This window comes from Gekko japonicus, unplaced genomic scaffold (assembly GCF_001447785.1).
Source record: "Gekko japonicus isolate JY-2015 unplaced genomic scaffold, Gekko_japonicus_V1.1 scaffold4040, whole genome shotgun sequence".
Classification (NCBI taxonomy): Eukaryota; Metazoa; Chordata; class Lepidosauria; order Squamata; family Gekkonidae; genus Gekko; species Gekko japonicus.
In genome coordinates, this window is record NW_015174969.1 from 65394 (window position 1) to 85592 (window position 20199).

At 50.5% G+C, this 20199-nt stretch overlaps 1 protein-coding gene across 1 annotated transcript in view; it reads left to right on the plus strand.

The window, feature by feature from the left end:
* The window catches only part of EFTUD2 (elongation factor Tu GTP binding domain containing 2), a 60077-nt gene that overhangs the window by 31183 nt on the left and 8695 nt on the right, over positions 1-20199 (plus strand). Inside the window, exons 14-24 of the mRNA XM_015425152.1 lie at positions 1807-1942; positions 2840-2967; positions 5281-5474; positions 7157-7268; positions 9953-10093; positions 11352-11453; positions 11665-11747; positions 13650-13736; positions 17834-17960; positions 18932-19019; positions 19619-19737. Coding sequence (XP_015280638.1) covers positions 1807-1942; positions 2840-2967; positions 5281-5474; positions 7157-7268; positions 9953-10093; positions 11352-11453; positions 11665-11747; positions 13650-13736; positions 17834-17960; positions 18932-19019; positions 19619-19737 — 1317 coding nt within the window. The remainder of the gene's footprint in view (positions 1-1806; positions 1943-2839; positions 2968-5280; positions 5475-7156; positions 7269-9952; positions 10094-11351; positions 11454-11664; positions 11748-13649; positions 13737-17833; positions 17961-18931; positions 19020-19618; positions 19738-20199) is intronic.

Consider the following 20199-nt stretch of genomic DNA (forward strand, 5'->3'; position numbering starts at 1 on the left):
CCCCCTACACAAGCTTTTTTCCCTTTTTTGGCCCCCCCCCCCCCCCCCCAGGAGGAAGTTCACGAAGAAGGCCCCAACCAGCAGTTCCCAGCGCAGCTTTGTGGAATTCATTCTGGAGCCTCTTTACAAGATCTTGGCTCAGGTACGTCCCTTACTCCCCCTTGAGGGTCTCTCTCTCTCTCTGGGCACCTGCCGGTTGTGGATGTCAACAAGGCAGCCTGTTGGGAGTTGGTTTCTTCAGTATTCAGAATGGACTGGAGTGGAGCCTGGCCCCTCTCTCCATGCCCTGGTCAATTTTTTCTCTCTGATTTGTGCTACTGTCATGGCCTGCCGGGGGGGGGGGTTGGGGGTTTGGGGTGGAGCCATGCAGAGAAAGGCGGGCAAGGATGCCCTGGCAGCAGGGAAGGAGCAAGCCCTGGCTCCTGTTACTTCAAGCACAGTGTATCAGTCTGTTTTAGAAAGGACATAAAACACCGTGTTGAAATAATAAACACAATATTCACATCATGTACTTATAGCTAAATATATTTGCTTTTTATACACAACATCAACTCTAGTGTATTGCAAACACTTTCAGCCTACAACATCACATTTCAAACACTTTCAAACTAAGTTACATAACATGAAGAGTCCAACTGTCTTCTTCCTGATGGAGGATAAATACCAATGTACAGTTATTTGCATCGAACAATGTAGCAACCTATTGTACATTTCCCAAGGGATGATCCATCAGGTAGAGCTAGCAGGCAGCTTGTATTTCTCACTGTGATGATTCAGCTTAGCAAGCAAGCCTAGTAGACGTATTTTCCCATGCGGTGATTCAGCTAGCAAGCAGGCCTAGCAACACGCCTCCAGGGCATAACCTGCGTGTTTCGAACAAATCTTCAGGCATATATTTTTCTGGAGCTGAACAACAAGATATATATCATAATATAATATAAATTCAATATCCTTACATAGTACAATAGGTTGCTGCATTGTTCGGTACAAATAACTGTACATTGGTATTTATTCTCAGTTGGACTCTTCATGTTATATAACTTAGTTTGAAAGTGTTTGAAATGTGATGTTGTAGGTTGAAAGTGTTTACAATACACTAGTGTTGATGTTGTGTATAAAAAGCAAATATATTTAGCTATAAGTACATGTGAATATTGTGTTTATTATTTCAACACGGTGTTTTCTGTGTTTATCTAACTTAGCCATGTTCCCTGTGTGCTTGTTGTTTTAGAAAGGAGCCAGTCTTCCTGGAACTCCTTTGTTTATGAACAGTGTTTGTTTTACGAGGTTACTAAAAGACTTTATTGCTTTCTCAACACATCGACACCCAAGTCTTCACAGTGTTCATCAAAACACTGGCAACAGTGATCAGTGCAGTAACGTTGTTAAAACAGCAGAAAAGCCGTGCGCAACTTGAAAATAGTTTGGACCCTATGAACTTCAGCGAGCGTGCATAAAGCTCCTGTGGATCTCTGGAAGATATTTCAAAACGACAAGGCGTTTTTGTGTGCCTTGGGAAAGCGAATGGTGTCAGGCACGTACAGGCTTCTTTGGGAAATCCTACAGCAGTGAGCGAGATAATTATTGTAGCCAGTGGGAGTTTCTGTCTGTGCTCATGCGCATGGGACTTTCCATCTGGAAAGGGAGTATTATAGTGGGGTGTTCTTTCTGAATTGTCAGCCAGAATCAAATCTTCAGACATTAACAACCCCTGCCATCTCCACCCCAGAAGTTCTCTCCAGCGTCCAGGTATGTTTCTGTGGCATCCGGAGTTTCTGCTTAGTTATCTCCCTGCCTTCACCGCAGGTGGTTGGGGATGTGGACACCACCCTTCCCAGGACTCTGGACGAACTGGGGATCCACCTGACCAAGGAGGAGCTCAAGCTCAACATCCGCCCCCTCCTGAGGCTCGTCTGCAAGAAGTTTTTTGGCGAGTTCACAGGTGAGCCCCGCGGCCTGCCTGCTGGGCGCCCGTCGTCATGCCGCGAGGGCTGGGTCGACACGGGATCCGCCTGCTGCCGGAAGGGTTTGCAAAAGAGCCCAGCAGCCGTTGCAATCTGTGTTGTGGGTTTAGAATTAGGGAACAGCATTTGTGGTGGGCAGATTTCCCCCGGACAAGCATGATGTAGTGGGCAGGGTGATTAGAACGTACAACAACAAAAATCCAGGACACCGTAATAAGTAGCAAAGAATCACAAAAAACAGCTGTGAGATGAATTCCCGGCAGAATATTCAGAGGAGACTTCATTTGACGTGAAATGCATCTGTTGTCTGAAATAAATACAATCCATCATAGGAAAATGCAGAAGCCAAAGAATTAATATGCTAAGCAAATATCCAAAAAGTCCAACACTTTTTCTAGGTAATTTTCCCAGTGTTTCAGACCTCTGGTCCTTAAGAATAAAAAACAACTGCTGAGAGTCACATTCCATCTCCTTATAAGACAATGCTCTAACCAAAACGTGGAGGCATGCTTTGGTCCTCATACATTATAGCAGCCTTTAGGGGTGCTGGTTAGAGCTGAGGAGACCTTGCCCAATATAGAAATAATAGGAAAACATTGTCTCTGCTATTAACTCTGCCTTCCTTTCAATGCACAACCCACAGGGATCTGGGGCAGGTTCTGCAGGGCACCCTGCAGGTTTGCAAGAGACAAGCCCCACAGGCCCGGCCAGCAAGCTGCTTGCAGGAACGGGCAGGGTTCCCTTCATGTAGAGATTCAGACAGTGGGTCGTGGAAATGGTTTCTGGGTTGCAGGAGGCAGGCGCTGCGTGCAGGCTCCCCCCCCCCCTTTAACTATTTTGCTGCAGCCTCATCTCTCTCGGCTTTGTTCTCCTAGGGTTTGTGGATATGTGTGTGCAGCACATCCCCTCCCCAAAAGCAGGCGCCAAGACCAAAATCGAACACACCTACACCGGAGGAGTGGACTCCGACCTGGGGGAGGCCATGAGCGAGTGTGATCCTGATGTAAGGAAGGCGTTTCTCCCTTTGTTTGCGGATAGAGTTTGACTCCCCTAACCTGTGTGGTGCTTTGTGGCCGACTCCCTCGCATGCCCTGATGTATACATGAGTGGCAGAGACTTGTGTACCGTCAGCGTGGCTGCCGCTGTTTCATCTCGTTTGGCCCTGGAATGCACACACCCAGGGCTATTTTTGGGCAGGAACGCACAGGAACGGAGTTCCGGCTGGCTCCCGAGTTGGCCACGCCCAGCAGGAACTCGTTAGCATAATAGGTCATGCCCAACAGCAGGAACGCATTAGGATTGGCTACATTAGGGGTGTGTGGCCTAACATGCAAAGGAGTTCCTGCTACAGAAAAAGCCCTGGGTTTTGACCACAAACAAGGTAAACAGAATAAGAAGCAAAAGGTGGGTGTGGCTGGATTTTACCACACTTCTGGTAACATGGGGGTGTGGCCTAATATGCTAATGAGCTGTGCTGTCAGGGCTGTGGCCTAATATGCTAATGAGATTCTACTGTTGGGTGTGGCCTGTTATGCTAATGAGTTCCTGCTGGGCTTTTTCTACAAAAAAAGCCCTGCACACACCCAATGGCCGTTCCCAGTGTTCTCAGCACCTTTCCAAAACTGCTGTCTCTCAGTGTCCTTGGAGGAGTCAGTGACACTGATAACAGCTCGCTATGAGCTTCCCTTTGGGGAGTTGGCCGGATGTCCAGGTAGCTCAGTGCTGTGAGCCCCAATGGGCCTTTCTTTCCCAGTCTTTGCTGATTGGGGTTCCGTAAACCAATGTCCTTCTCCTCATGGGCTGGGACTCCGGGGTGGGTCGCAGAGCTTCTCCTTCTTCTGGCCTGCAGGCCCCATGCGGACCCACCCTTTTTGTTGCTTCCTTTAAGACAGCCTGCAGCTCATGCACATGTGGAACAGAGCAAGAGCACTGGGCCTCCTGCCTTTCTTTGCACGCATGCAGAGAAAAGCAGCAAGTGGCAAAGCGTAGTCAGAAGGTGACGGAGAGGATTCCAGAGGTCTCCCCCTCACACATGCAGCACAGTCTGCCTGGCCATGCATCCCCACCTGCCAGTCTTCCAGTGCCCTGGGCCCCCTCGTGGTGTGTGTTGCACGCACGCTGGTGAGGTTCGTAGCACTCTGGTTCCTCCTCTCCCTGCACGTTTGGACATTGCAGACTTCCTGTCACGTGCTTGCAGGTCAGTAGGTTCCACACTGCGATCGGTGGGCCGATGGTGGCACCCAGATCTGGAAACCGTTTGCCGTAAACCAGATTGCTGCAAATTTATGAGCATAAGAGAAGCCACGTAGGCCCAGGCCAGTGGCCCATCCAATCCCAACACTCTGTGTCACACAGTGGCCAAAAACCAGGTGCCATCAGGAGGTCCACCATGTCGCGCAGTCCGTGTCACCAGGTCAGCTTTCAGCCAAAGATCCAAATTGCACCCTGTTAAGATCTCACTGCTAAGAACCACTGCGGTGGCTCAAGTGGTTAAGACGCTGAACTGCAGGCTGTGGAAGGTCGGCAGTTCGAGACCCGAGTGTGCCGCATGACGGAGTGAGCTCCCATCTCTAGTTCCAGCTCCTGCCAACCTAGCAGTTCGAAAGCAAGACATTGCAAGTAGACAAATAGGGACCACTTCGGTGGGAAGGGAACAGCGTTCCGTGCACCTTGGTGTTTAGTCATGCTGGCCACATGACCACAGAAACGTCTTCGGACAGTGCTGGCTCTTCGGCTTTGAAACGGAGATGAGCACCACAACCCTAGAGTCGGATTCGACTGGCTTTCGAGCAAGGGAACCTTTACCTTTAAGATCCCACTGCAAAAAACCACACCCACACAGTCCTTGTAGTTAACTGTGTACAGTGATTTATTTCCAATATATACAGCTCACTCCATCAAAGTGCTCCGCAATACGCTCATACAAAAAGAAGGAATACAATATACAGACTACATACACTTATATACATTGACCAGCCAGTCAGCTTGCCGCTGAATCCCAGTGAGATAGCTCAGCTTAACGCCAGTCAGAACCGGTTTGCTCTGGTTCCTCAGACTGTCAGACCCCTGTCAAATAGATTGGCGTGATCACACATACTGAAGCCTTATGACTTTCAACACACCAGTGGGGCCAGAACTCCAGAAGCCCTCCCTCTGTTGCCCCCCAACCAATTTGTTGTGCAAAGTAGCGGTTTTTCCTCTAAACTAGGGCTGCTGTCATCTAAGTGTTTGACCAACTGTGTCTGAACCAGCTGTGTGCCATGACTGTTGTTTACACGCAGACTGATTTCCCACCCTCCTCCTTTTGTTCGGAAAGGGCCCGCTCATGTGCCACACCACAAAGATGTACAGCACAGACGACGGGGTCCAGTTCCATGCATTTGGCAGGGTGCTGAGTGGGACCATCCATGCCGGGCAGCCCGTCAAAGTTCTTGGAGAGAACTACACCCTGGAAGATGAAGAGGATTCACAGATCTGCACCGTGGGACGCCTGTGGATCTCCGTGGCAAGGTGGGGGTCTCCGGGAGGGGCTTCTATACATGCAACATTACAACTGCAACGTGAAGTTAGGCGCGCCATGTGGAATCTCTGCTGTTATTGGGAGAGACTGCTTGAAAGCAGACGGGAGTGCGCACCTGTGTGCTGAGCAGGATTGTCAGTGGTCAAGGACTGTGGGGGCCCTGGGACATTTCTCCCGGCTCTGGTCTCTGCACAGCTCACCTGTGCCCACTCGGTCTCTGTGTGGTCTCCCAGTACCTGAAAACTGTCCAAGGACTTGGATCTTGGAAGAAGGCTAGCTTATGTCAAAAGCAGAGCTACAGAAATATCCCTGTTCTCTTGATGGGCTGGATCCAAAGGTTCCAGGCTCCATAACGTTGGAGTCTGCTTCCAAGGGAAGAGGCCCCTTCCATTGGAGGAAGGTCCCAACATTAGTGGAGTCAAACCTATGGGTCCAATCCAATGCGTATTACTTGGAAAGTTTTGGGGGCAAGAATGGTCAAGCTCTTCTGGTTTCTGGGGGAATTTGGGTGGTGGTGATTACTTGGAAAGATGACGGGCTGCCCTGCACGGAAGCCCCCTAATTCAACTCTTTAAGAAGTCTGCCGCACAGAGGTAGAAAGCTTTTCTCAGTTACTGACGGCCGTAGCTGTAGGCTAGAAGAGGGATGTGGTGTCGTGGTTAAGAGTGTCAGACAAATATCTGGGAGGTCCGGGTTCAGATCCATCACTTGTGCCATGGAAACTCACTGAGTGACCTGGGGCCAGACACACTCTCTCAGTCTCACCTACCTCACTGGGTTGTTGTAAAGATAAAATGGAGGAGAGGAGAATGACGTCAGCCGTTTTGGGTCCCCATTAGAGGATCAAGGTTGGGGTATACATAAACCTAGCAAGACATTGCAAGTAGATAAATAGGTACCACTTCGGTGGGAAGGGAACAGCGTTCTGTGCGCCTCGGTGTTTAGTCATGCCGGCCACATGACCACGGAAACGCCTTCGGACAGCGCTGGCTCTTCGGCTTTGAAACGGATTCTAGAGTCGGATTCGACTGGCTTTCGAGCAAGGGAACCTTTACCTATACATAAATTAAAAAATGAAATCACCTGCATATGCCTTATGGGTGTCAAACATGCGGCCCGGGGGCCGGATCAGGCCCCCAGAGGGCTTCTCTCAGGCCCGCAGTGGAACTGGCTGTCTTCTGCTGCTGCTTTCAGTTGTGCTGCGTCATTGTAGGTTTGCAGCTTACAGATACACACCTGAACAGCATACTCAAGACTGCAACAGCACAGACACTTTGATGCAATCATTCAGAGCAAGAGGTGTCAGTGATCAGACACTGCTAAATAAACAAAATATTGCAAGAGTGCTGTTTTAAACATGTTTTTAAGTTTAAAAAAAACCCCACCCTTTGTGTTTGTGTCCTTTATAAAGTTTATATCTTCTCCACTACCTGGCATTACATTTTATGACACACATGGCCTGGCCCAACAAGGCCTCGTTTATGTCATATCGGGCCCTCATAACAAATGAGTTTGACACCCCTGCATTAGTCCATCTGTACTGACAGTCTTAGAAAATGAAAGAGGGCTGTAACATCTGCTGCCTGAAAACCAATGACAGTTTCCTTTCTAGGAAAAGACAAGAGCACCGTAACATCAATAATAAGTTTCCTCCTTGGTTATTTTATTTCAGGTACCACATAGAGGTTAACAGAGTCCCGGCTGGCAACTGGGTGCTCATTGAGGGGGTAGATCAACCTATTGTGAAGACAGCCACCATCACCGAACCCAGGGGCAACGAAGAGGTAGAGTGGCCAAACGGACCTCCTGTCTCGTACCTAGGGGTAAAAGATGTCAGAGTGGCCGTGTGCATGGCCAGGGAGAGCAGACAAGGTGGTGCTCTGTGGATCCGTGCTCTTCCATGGCCTGAGAGCCAGTTTGGTGTCGTGGTTAAGTGTGCAGACTCTAATCTGGGAGAACTGGGTTTGATTCCCCACTCCTCCGCTTGCACCTGCTGATGTGACCTTGGGTCAGTCACAAGCTCTGGCACAGCTGTCCTTGAAAAAGAGAAGTTTGTGTCAGAGTTCTCTCAGCCCCACCCACCTCACAGGGTGTCTGTTGTGGGGAGGGGAAGGGAAAGGAGTTTGTAAGACGCTCTGAGACTCCAAGTGAAGGGCGGGGTATAAATCCAATCTCTTCTCTCTTCTCCTTCTGCTTCCCATCCCCCCATCCCACCCCCAATTCTGTCAGAAAGTTTGAGAATAGGCTGAGAATTCACAGCTGCTCAGCTAATCAAAAGGGGTTATTTTAGTTTCTTTCAGTTAAACAAAGTTTACCCTCTGAGCCGTCCTGATGGTGTGTTTTGATGGTGAAGCAGTGAGACTGCAGTTGGTCTCGCCCTTCGCCCAACAAATACTAGCTGGATCAATGAGCCCCTCCTCTGCATGAAGGCGTTCAGTCCACCCAAGTAGTGGCTGGCAAGGGGTGAATCATAGAATCATACGAGTTGGAAGGGGACCTCCAGGGTCATCTAGGCCAGCCCCCTGCACAGTGCAATCAGCTTTTCCCTGGGCGTGTAAGAAAGGGCCAAGAGAAAAAAAGCGCTGGTGCAAGCCTTCGTGCCCTCCCTCTCATGGTCTTCCTAAGTTTACAGGATAAGCATTGCTGTCATATGGCCATCTAGCCTCTGTTTGAATACCTCCAAAGAAGGAGAGCAAAGCTCTTCCATTTCTTGGAACTTCACGCTTCACGGGCGGAGAGCTGCCCTAGAGTTTGAATAAAGCTGTCTAGCAAATTTCACAAGAATGTTCCCCAGAGAGCACTGCGATCAGGATCCCAAAACCGCCTGGACCTCCCTGGCCCTAAGGAAGTCAGGTTGATGGTAACCAGGACGAGGGCTTTTTCGTTTGTAGCTCCGTCCTACTGGAACGAGCTCCCTGCCGAGATCAGGGCCCTGCGGGGACTTGTCACAGTTCCGCAGGGCCGTGAAAACAGAACTTTTCAGGCAGGCGTTCCGATAGGCGTACCAGCAGTGCCCTGTGTGAACCCCGATCCAATACGACCTAATGCGGTGGCACCGCTGAATGTGTCCCTAAATTGCACTTTAGTTTTATCGCCATCTAATGAATGTTTTATATTGACTGGTTGTCTTGTATTTTTATTGTGAATGTATACCAGGGGTCATTTCGTAGAAAAAGAGCTAGGGGAACTCATTAGCATAACTCATTAGCATATGCCACACCCCCTGACATCAGGGGCCCGGCGGTGGACCTGCAAGGCCAGCGGGAGTGCGAGGAAGCCCCGCCAAGGCCCTCCCTGGCCCCAGGCAGGGGTGGGGAGAGGCGGGGAGGAAGCAACTTACCCTCCCTCTTCTCCTGCCTCCTGGCTGAATGAGGGCCGGAAGCGGGGCGGCCGGAAGCAGGGGGCGGGGCTTCATCATGTGCACCGCCCCCCTGCACCTCACCCGGGGGAACTGCGATCCCCCGCGATCCCCCCCGAAATGACCTCTGATGTATACTGCTTGTCAGTTTTTGGAAGCCGCCCAGAGCCTGCCTAGCGGGGAGGGCAGGGTAAAAGTGAAATAAATAAATAAAATAAATAAAGAACAAAGGTTTGAGTCCAGTGGCACCTTTAAGACCGGAGAGGACTCTCTGTCTGAGCAAGGGGCGGCAGCTCCAAAAAGTCCTTACAAGTTGCGGAAGAGAAGGGAAAAGAAGAAGTAAAGGCTGAAGGACTCTGAATTGTGCCTTTGAGATTTTGGGTTAGGGGATGATTGGGAGTACTGTTACTAGACAGTTAAATTTAAGCTTTAAGGGGAAAGGGCTATAAATGTTTGACTCAGTTTATAAAGGGATCAACGATGAGAAGACTCGGTGTATCTAAGCTAGTTGGAGGATCTCCTCTCTTGGGGTTTTAGTCAGTAGTGGGTTCTTTACTTTCTCCTGTATGTGTAGTTTCCCCTCCCTTTTGTTTCTGTTGTAGTTTTTTGTAGTGAAAAAAATCAATTAAAAATCCCTTCTAGGGGCTTAAAAAAAAACAACAGACCAACAAAGTTTAATTCTGGGTATAAGTTTCCGACAGTCGGAAGCTCTTGGTAGATTGGCTACATTAGGGGGGTGTCGGCGCTCTTTTTGTAGCAGGAACTCCTTTGCATATTAGGCCACACACCCCTAATGTAGCCAATCCTCTAAGAGCTTACAGAGCTCTTCTTACAGGAGCTACTGTCAGCTCCTCGAGGATTGGCTGCATTAGGGGTGTGTCGCTTAATATGCAAATGAGTACCTACTACAAAAAGAGCCCTTTCCGTGCACGCGCTGGGCTCCACCTATGTCCTGTGGCTCCAGACCAACACGGCTACCCACCTGAATCAAACTTGACAAGGTAATTGTGGGAATGACCATTGAGAACCCACCTGGCTGCACCTCAAAGCTCTTTGAAGAAAGGTTAGGATGTTAACACGGCTGCTGGATAGTCCCTGTTTTCATTTCAGGCTCAGATCTTTCGTCCCTTGAAGTTCAACACCACGTCTGTCATCAAGATAGCCGTGGAGCCTGTCAATCCGTCTGAGCTCCCCAAGATGCTGGACGGCCTGCGGAAAGTCAACAAGAGCTACCCGTCTCTCACCACCAAGGTGCGCGCAGTTGCTTTGGAGGGTGTGTGGGGGGGGGACAGGGTTGGATGGGAAGGCATCAAGAAGTGGGAGCAGTCGAAGAGAAGAGTCAGGGATCATAATCCCACTTCAGTGAGAAGGGAACAGCGTTCCGTGCACCTCGGTGTTTAGTCATGCCAGCCACACGACCACGGAGACGTCTTCGGACAGCGCTGGCTCTTCGGCTTGGAAGCGGAGATGAGCCCCGCAACCCTAGAGTCGGACTCGACTGGCTTTCGAGCAAGGGAACCTTTACCTTTACATGTTTTAGAATTCTTCTCCTAAAACTTCCTGGTATCAATCAAAGAGGCAGAAGACTTGCTTAGAGAAATTAAATTGGGGGGGGGTAGTTTGGTGTAGTGGTTAAGTCTGTGGACTCTAATCTGGGAGAACTGGGTTTGATTCCCCACTCCTCCACTTGCACCTGCTGATGTGACCTTGGGTCAGTCACAAGCTCTGGCACAGCTGTTCCCGAAAGAGCAGTTTGTGTCAGAGTTCTCTCAGCCCCACCCACCTCACAGGGTGTCTCTTGTGGGGAGGAGAAGAGAAAGGAGTTTGTAAGCCGCTCTGAGACTCCAAGTGAAGGGTGGGGTATGAATCCAATCTTCTCCTCCTCCTCCTCTTCTTCCTCCTCTTCCTCTTCCTCCTCCTCCTTTGTCACAAATGGCGCAACCTCTCCAGGTCAGCACTTTTGGGTTCAAAGAACAGGTTGCAGAGCAAGGTTACACAAACACTTGATGGAATCTAAACTCACTCAAGTCTAAGGTAGCCTGCCACCAGGTCTTTTAGTGGCTCCCAGCAGTCCAGGAGGGAAAGACCCAAATCTCCCAACTGGCTCTGGAACTTAACAGAGGAAGTCAGCTCTGCCGGGTGTCACTGCAGTCTGAGTTCAAGAGCAAAACAAGTCCTTTTGGTAGTCAAGGGTCCAAGGCAAGGGAGGGAGCCTTTGAGGTCTATTGAGCCCAAGTCCCACGACACAGTAAAATATGTATTTCGTTCATTGAGGTGCCCAAGATATTAAAACAAGATAAGACTGTGAAGGACTAGAAATAACAAAAGGCTTCGCTTTTGCAGCTCTAGCTAAACATAAGACAGAATTTCAGAGTTACCTTTCCAGGTTACAGAGATGCAGTAGTCCCAACATACAAGGTGTTCAAGCCTCAGCCCCTCCAGGCAAAGTCAAAATGGGATGCCATTGCTGGACTGCGTGTTTGTGAGAGATTTATCCTGGTTTCTCCAGGTAGAAGAATCCGGGGAACACGTGATCCTGGGCACAGGCGAGCTCTATCTTGACTGTGTGATGCACGACCTGCGGAAAATGTACTCCGAGATTGACATCAAGGTACTAAAGAGGTTGCCTTTCTTCTTGACTCGGCAAGGGTTCCTTCTGACCTGGACACGGGGCTTCATTTTGGCTTACCCACTGGAAAGGTGCCGGGGGCGGGGGGGGCGCCTGTTGCCCTGATAGGTACTGCTTGAATTCTGGGGACTCTTAAGTTTGGAACAGATGCTTGTTTAAAGCACGACTCATTTCTCTGCCTGCGTTTTTAAAGGTTGCTGATCCCGTGGTAACGTTCTGTGAGACCGTTGTGGAAACCTCTTCCCTGAAGTGTTTTGCTGAGACACCCAATAAGAAGTAAGTTTGCCAATCAGAGGCTTACAGGCAAGCCAGGAGTGTTGTGCTGCTGCAGACAAAGCAGATACCATCTTACTCTGGATTAACGCAAGTCCTGCGTGCAAGGGAAGTCAGCACTGACAAGCCCTGAACTGTAGCAGCTCGTCAGTGGTTGGGCACAGCTTGCAGACAAGCGGAGGACTATGGACTGGTGCCGCATTGGAAGCTGCTGGAAGGTCCCTCTCCGGGGCAGCTACCCTTGTGCTGCCCGGTTCCCCTTAGCCAAGGATTGGGGTGTTTTCTCCATACTGTCATAGGCATTTTCCCCCTCAAGGCAGAGCGTGGCAATGTAATGTTGTCTGGAAGGGTGACTAACCAGCCACGTGGGGATCATTCGATGCACGCAGGGTCATCCTGCTCACAGCTGCTGTTCTGAATCAGGGGCTCCTTCTGAATTGAGCTTCAGAGGCCGGGTATGTCCATGTGACAGGATGGGCATGGGAGGAGGAACTTGCATATTAGGCCACACACCCCTAATGTAGAATCCTCCAAGAGCTTACAGAACTTTTCTTACAGGGGCTACTGTCAGCTTTTGGAGGATTGGCTACATTAGGGGTGTGTCGCTTAATATGCAAATGAGTACCTACTACAAAAAGAGCCATGGCTAAGTTTGAGTCTAGTGGCACCTTTATGACCAGCAAAGTTTGACTCTGGGTTTTAAGCTTTTGTGTGCACAGCTTTATTTTTTAATTTTATTTTTGACATTTTTACCCCGCCCTCCCCATGAGCGGGCACCGGGGGGGGGGGGGCTGTTGCCCTGATAGGTACTGCTTGAATTCTGGGGACTCTTAAGTTTGGAACAGATGCTTGTTTAAAGCACGACTCATTTCTCTGCCTGCGTTTTTAAAGGTTGCTGATCCCGTGGTAACGTTCTGTGAGACCGTTGTGGAAACCTCTTCCCTGAAGTGTTTTGCTGAGACACCCAATAAGAAGTAAGTTTGCCAATCAGAGGCTTACAGGCAAGCCAGGAGTGTTGTGCTGCTGCAGACAAAGCAGATACCATCTTACTCTGGATTAACGCAAGTCCTGCGTGCAAGGGAAGTCAGGATCGACTAGCCCTGAACTGTAGCAGCTCGTCAGTGGTTGGGCACAGCATACTGAATGGGTTGCAGACAAGGGGAGGACTATGGACTGGTGCCGCATTGGAAGCTGCTGGAAGGTCCCTCCCCGGGGCAGCTACCCTTGTGCTGCCCGGTTCCCCTTAGCCAAGGATTGGGGTGTTTTCTCCATACTGTCATAGGCATTTCCCCCTCAAGGCAGAGCGTGGCAATGTAATGTTGTCTGGAAGGGTGACTAACCAGCCACGTGGGGATCATTCGATGCACGCAGGGTCATCCTGCTCACAGCTGCTGTTCTGAATCAGGGGCTCCTTCTGAATTGAGCTTCAGAGGCCGGGTATGTCCATGTGACAGGATGGGCATGGGAGGAGGAACTTGCATATTAGGCCACACACCCCTAATGTAGAATCCTCCAAGAGCTTACAGAACTTTTCTTACAGGGGCTACTGTCAGCTTTTGGAGGATTGGCTACATTAGGGGTGTGTCGCTTAATATGCAAATGAGTACCTACTACAAAAAGAGCCATGGCTAAGTTTGAGTCTAGTGGCACCTTTATGACCAGCAAAGTTTGACTCTGGGTTTTAAGCTTTTGTGTGCACAGCTTTATTTTTTAATTTTATTTTTAAGCTTTTGTGTGCACGGCTTTATTTTTAAATTTTTGTTTGTTTGTTTGTTTTTTGACATTTTTACCCCGCCCTCCCCCGTGAGCGGGCTCAGGGCGGCTCACAATCTGTGGGAAACCCTCCTCCCTCCCCTTCCTCATCCTAGTTGCGCCCAGCTGAATCCCATTGTTCTCTCTGCTCAGGAACAAGATCACCATGATTGCCGAGCCGCTGGAGAAGGGCCTGGCGGAAGACATTGAGAACGAAGTGGTGCAGATCACATGGAACAGGTATGAAGGCAGCGGGTGAGCTGGTGTCAGCTATGCTGCCATGGAGGTTGGGGGGGTCAGTTGTGCTCTAATCACTTTTGCATTCCTTCTGTGCTTCTTCACTGCTGTAACGCTTATCTCCAAGTTCTGCAGGTGGTGGGATGTTGATGTCTACTTCTAAGGGAGCCGTGGGAGCGAGCTTGGTTCCCAGCTTCAGCGTAAACGGCCGGAGTGTCTTCTCCCGCGCGGGGGAGGCCTCCCGGGGGCCTGGAATTACCGGCGGTGTTGGGTCCCCGACCGAAGTGCTCTTGGGGGTATATGTGGGGAAAGGGTAGACCATGTTGGGTAGACCATGCTCAGATGATGAATCCTGACTTCTTGAGGGGAAAGAGGGTTAAAGGAAACAATGGTGGCATTCTTCAGATATTTACAAGGCTCTTTTGAGTAGAAGGGGGGTGATGGCGGTTCACCTTCTTTTATTATTATTATTTATTAAGAACAGTCATAAGACCAGCACAATAAACCGAAAGGCGGTTCATGTTCAGTTTGGTGTAGTGGTTAAGTGTGCGGGCTCTAATCTAGGAGAACCGGGTTTGATTCCCCACCCCTCCAGTCGCAGTTGCTGGATGACCTTGGGCAAGCCCTAGTTCTGATAGGAGCTGTCCTCGAAAAAGAGCCGTTTCTGTCAGAGCTCTCTCAGCCCCACCTACCTCACAGGGTGCGTGTACTACGTTGTTTGCTGTGGGTTCTGACAGCTGGTCGTGGGGGAGGAGAAGACCTGAGGCAGGGACCCGTGTGTGTGTCTGTGTGGCTCAAGTTTTGTGTGTCGTTGTCCTCGCTCTTATTGCCCTCGGCTGCCTCCAGCTCTGCAGTCCCACCCCCCCATGTCTGTGATGCCACATCTGGATGTGTTGATGCACTTCCGAGAACTTGAATGTGACGTTTAAGCAACGGTGGTTGTGCCCTCAGAAGCCCCCTCATGGTTGCTCACGTACAGCCGCGCATGCACCAAATGGCAAGGAAGCTGGGCCTGCTGAGTTGGCAGTTGCAGGAAAAGTGGAGACGGGGAGGCTTGGGAGGGGACTCTGTGCTTGGCCTTCTGGAAAAATGTATCCCGAGAAAGCGGGCAGTCGGTTCTCTTTCTTTCTGCCGCACCCCTGGCTTCTCTGTTCTGTGGGAAACCCTCCTCCCTCCCCTTCCTCATCCTAGTTGCGCCCAGCTGAATCCCATTGTTCTCTCTGCTCAGGAACAAGATCACCATGATTGCCGAGCCGCTGGAGAAGGGCCTGGCGGAAGACATTGAGAACGAAGTGGTGCAGATCACATGGAACAGGTATGAAGGCGGCGGCTGAGCTGGTGTCAGCTATGCTGCCATGGAGGTTGGGGGGGTCAGTTGTGCTCTAATCACTTTTGCATTCCTTCTGTGCTTCTTCACTGCTGTAACGCTTATCTCCAAGTTCTGCAGGTGGTGGGATGTTGATGTCTACTTCTAAGGGAGCCGTGGGAGCGAGCTTGGTTCCCAGCTTCGCAGAGAATTTGACACTTTAATGACGGTCTGGGCCTGGCTGGGGCGATGGCGCACGTGCCCGCAGAGAGGGCTCTGAGTGCCACCTCTGGCACCCGTGCCATAGGTTCGCCACCACTGCCCTATAACCTATTATGCCCCAGGGGCAGCCGCCATTCTTAACTGTGCCTATGTTAATGCATCTATAGCTCTTCAATAACGTATTACCTTTTCCTGATAAAGAGTGTACTACGTTGTTGGCTGTGGGTATGACAGCTGGTCACGGGGGAGGAGAAGACCTGAGGCAGGGACCCATGTGTGTGTGTCTGTGTGGCTAAAGTTTTGTGTGTCGTTGTCCTCGCTCTTATTGCCCCCGGCTGCCTCCAGCTCTGCAGTCCCACCCCCCATGTCTGTGATGCCACATCTGGATGTGTTGATGCACTTCCGAGAACTTGAATGCGACGTTTAAGCAACGGTGGTTGTGCCCTCAGAAGCCCCCTCATGGTTGCTCACGTACAGCCGCGCATGCACCAAATGGCAAGGAAGCTGGGCCTGCTGAGTTGGCAGTTGCAGGAAAAGTGGAGACGGGGAGGCTTGGGAGGGGATCGAGAGAGGAATTGGGCCGGAGGCGTCAGGTGGAAGCCCCCAGGATGACGTCAGGAAGAGGCAGAATTGCTGTGTCCCCGAGTGAACGTGAGAGAAGCCATGTTGGATCAGGCCAGTGGCCCATCCAGCCCCACACTCTGTGTCACACAGTGGCCAAGTGAAAGGGGGAAGAGCTGGAAGTGTCGTGGCCAAGTTGCCACCGAGTGAATTGTGGGTGTCTGTTAGAGCCGTCGCCTAATTAAAGGCATCGTCGCCTACATTGAGAGCTTTAAGTGATCCATCTATTCAAGCATCTGTAAATTTGCAAATGGTTAGAACAGGGATCCCCACCCTTTTTGAGCCCTGTGGGCACCTTTGGGATTCTGATGCAGGGTGGGGGGCACCCACGGCAGAGGAAGAAGACTCAGCTTGGCAGCGGTGGCCTCACTGAGCCTGCGCCAGCCAAGCCAGCCCAGGTCACATGACAGCAGGTCACATGGCTGGGCTGGCGCAGGCACAGTGAGGGCAGCACCGCCAAGCCAAATCCCGTGAGGAAAGGTTGAAGGAGCTGGGTATGTTTAGCCTGAAGAGGAGATGATTGAGGGTGACATGGTTGAGGTTTATAAGATGATGCATGGGAAAGAGCAGGCAGAGAAAGAGGTATTTTTCTCCCTTTCTCACAATACAAGAACTCGTGGGCACTCCATGAAATTGCTGAGCAGTCGGGTTAGAACGGATAAAAGGAAGTCCTTCTTCACCCAAAGAGTGATTAACACATGGAATTCACTGGTCACCACACCTTAAAAAGCATATTAAAAATTAAAAAAGCATTTCCCTGGGTGTGTAAGAAAGGGCCACGAGAACTAAGCACTAAGGCAACCCTCCCTGCCCTCCCTCTCATGATCTGCCAAAGTTCACGGAATCCACATGGCTGTCAGATGGCCACCCAGCCTCTGTCTGAAAACCTCCAGAGAGGGAGAGCCCAACACCTCCCGAGGAAGCCTGTTCCACTGAGGAACGGCTCTTAACTGTCAGGAAGTTCTTCCTAATGTTTAGCTGAAAACTCTTCTGATTTAATTTCAACCCACTGGTTCTGGCCCGACCTTCTGGGGCAACAGAAAACAACTCAGCTCCATACTCTAGATGACAGCCCTTCCAGCACTGGAAGATGGTTATCCTATCATAAGAACATAAGAGACGCCAATGTTGGATCAGGCCAAAGGCCCATCCAGTCCAACACTCTGGGTCACACAGTGGCCAGAAATACCAGGGGCCCTCAGGAGGTCCACCCAGCAGTGGGGCCAGGACATTAGAAGCCCTTCCACCGTTGGCCCCCCCAAGCACCAAGAAGACAGAGCATCACTTGCCCCAGAGCCCCTATCTATACCTTATGGCTCATAGCCACTGATGGACCTCTGCTCCATAGGCTTATCTAATTCCCTCTTGAAGCCGCCCATGCTTGTAGCCGCCACCACTTCCTGTGGCAGTGAATTCCAAGTGTTAATCACTCTTTGGGTGAAGAAGGACTTCCTTTTATCCGTTCTAACCCGACCATTATCCGTTCTAACCACCATTCTGAACAAGAAGCATCTTTGGTTTTCAGGCCCCCTGCCTTAGGAGAGGCACTCCTGTGCGTGAAAGGGCGCGAGCACATGCTTTTTGCAGTTTGTTATGACATACGAAAAAGTTGTTAACTGTCTGCTGCCCGATTCACCAAGCTGGCTTTTTAATGGATCTAAACGTTTTTACCCAAACTAACCCGTTGATGAGACTAAGGGGATTTCAGTGCAGAGACAGAAAAACACTTCTGTGCTTTAGGCATTGTAGCGTAATGTTTCCCGAGGTTGTGTTGTAGTCTTTTCCAAAGAAATGCTGAAGGAGAGGCTAGGCAAGATCTCTTTAGGATCTTAGGGAATCTGTTCACTTAAGTCTGGGGGTTGAGCAAGACGGTTAAGCTGGCTAACACACACACACGCCCCTTTCCGCCTTCTTTTCTTCTCCTTTGTAATATTTGCACATCTCCCATTAGGAAAAAGCTGGGTGAGTTTTTCCAGACCAAGTACGACTGGGATTTGCTGGCTGCCCGTTCCATCTGGGCCTTCGGGCCAGATGCTACCGGGCCCAACATCCTGGTGGACGACACCCTGCCCTCCGAGGTAAGCACCAGGCAGGACTGGGGGGAGGGGGGCTGGAGTCGGGTTTGGGTTTGAGCCTGCACAGCACAAAGGCCTCCCCTTCCAGGCAGCGACATTCTTAGACCCACGTGCCACGGCGAGCACTTCCAGAGATGTCTAATCCTGTGACCCAGAAGCAAATTGTGCAAATGATGCTCACGGGGACTGAAACCACACACAAAAACATCACATGACTCAGTTAAAGCTATATTAAGACTTTCAGATTTTGGTTGTTTGCAGAGCTAGAATTGTAGGGGGAGGCCATGCTATGTGGAGGCTTAACACTTGGTTTGCAGAGAAGACCTGAACTCCACGGTCAGAAGAAGAAATTCATCTTGGAGGCATCTGCAAACGTGTTGCAGATGTAGACAGTCCCTATTGTCTACCTTATAAGAACAATAATAGTTTTCCAGTTGGCACTGTGGCAAAGCATGGCCGTTGCTTTGGCATCCATCTGTGGCTCTTTTTCCCCCATGGAGAGTCTGTGGTGGGCCCACTGAGCCCGTGCCCCCATCTCTGCTCATTTCTTGGCCTCCCCAGCAGGGTTCCCTCTAAGCTGAGTGAGTGTGAGCCAGCTCACAGTTCTTTAACCTCCGGCTCACACATTTTTGTCCCAGCTCAGGAAGGAGGGCTCCAGAGCTGCAAACTAATTTATGCAAAAGCCCAATCGCTCGCTCACAGCTTTAATGCCAGGAGCAGCTCACAAAGTAGAATTTTTGCTTTCGAGACTGCACAGCTCAGAGGGAGCCTTGCTCGCCATTGGAGTCGAGATCTGGGTGTGTGTCCATCGCCTTCTTTCCAGTCCCACCCTCCCCAGTAAAATCAGGCATAACACTGTCAGAGGCATTTGTACAGGGAGAGCTTTGGCACGTTGCCACAGTAAGGACCGAACATTCCCGTTAGCCCTCGCGGGCTGGTGTCCGCCGTCGTGCTGATGTGCCACTTCTTTGCAGGTTGACAAGACCCTCTTGGGCTCCGTGAAGGACAGCATCGTGCAGGGCTTCCAGTGGGGGACCAGAGAAGGGCCTCTCTGCGATGAGTGTGAGCAAAAAAATCAAACCACGTGGACCACCCCACCCCACCCACACCTTCAGATCTCTCCCACCCCAGCCTTGTGCGCTAGACAGTCCGTCCAAAGTGGCAACTGTCTCAGCCACTCTCCTGTAATAATTATTTGGGGTCAGTCTGAGGTCACTGTGCTTCTCCAGTGAACCGTGCCCGGCAGAGGCGTCTGATCTGTCTGTCCCAGGGGGCGGGAGCTGAAGCACAAGCCCCTGATCTCGCCAGAAGCTGTTGACTTCCCCGTCTCGCTTCACTCTCGGGCCTCTGTCCTCACCCGGAACATCTAAAACACATCAGAGATCGAAGGGCGTTCAGTTGTTCCTCTGTGGTGCCTTGCTTTGACTGCTTGCATAAAGGGAGGCCTCCGCGTGATCAGTTACCCCTGAGATTAGCAGTGCCTTGGCTTGCTTCAGATTCTGCTGTCAATCAGAGGCCAAAGTAGAGTGAGCCTTAAGGGAAAGGACCAGGAAGCTTTTGACCTTGGCGTGACCAGCGCCGCGTTTCCCTGCCTGCGCGGGGAGGCTTCAGGTGGCCACCTTTGGTCCCTCCCAACTGTGCTTCTCTTCCTTTCACCGCAGTGATCCGCAACGTCAAGTTCAAGATCCTGGATGCGGTGATCGCCCAGGAGCCACTGCATCGGGGAGGGGGGCAGATCATCCCGACGGCCAGGAGGGTGGTGTATTCCGCCTTCCTCATGGTAAGGAGGCATCCGTGTCCAGCAGTATAGAGATGTAAAATTTCTGGAAATTTTGAAGCTCGGGAAAAAAACCGGTTTTTCCCCAGTTTTTTTCGGGGGGGAAATGGAAATTTTCGGGAAAATTGAAAAAAATGCTACATTAGCATTTTGTTTGTCTTTTCTAGATTGAAAGTCATTCTGTTACTTTAGGAACATAAAATATGACTATGGACATTTTTACTTGGCATGAAATTATCACAACTAGCATATTAAAAATAGAGTGTATCCAAATAATTATTACAAACAGAATACCCGCGCACATGCAAAAACAAAACTGAAACCTTTGTCTTTTCTCATGACAATAGCACCTCCTAAAGGAAGAAATGCATCTTTTCTTGCATTGGAGAGTTCAGTTTGTAACCTAGAACTTGCTTGTCCTCAGTGCACAGAAATTAGATCACTCTGATACCATATATATATATA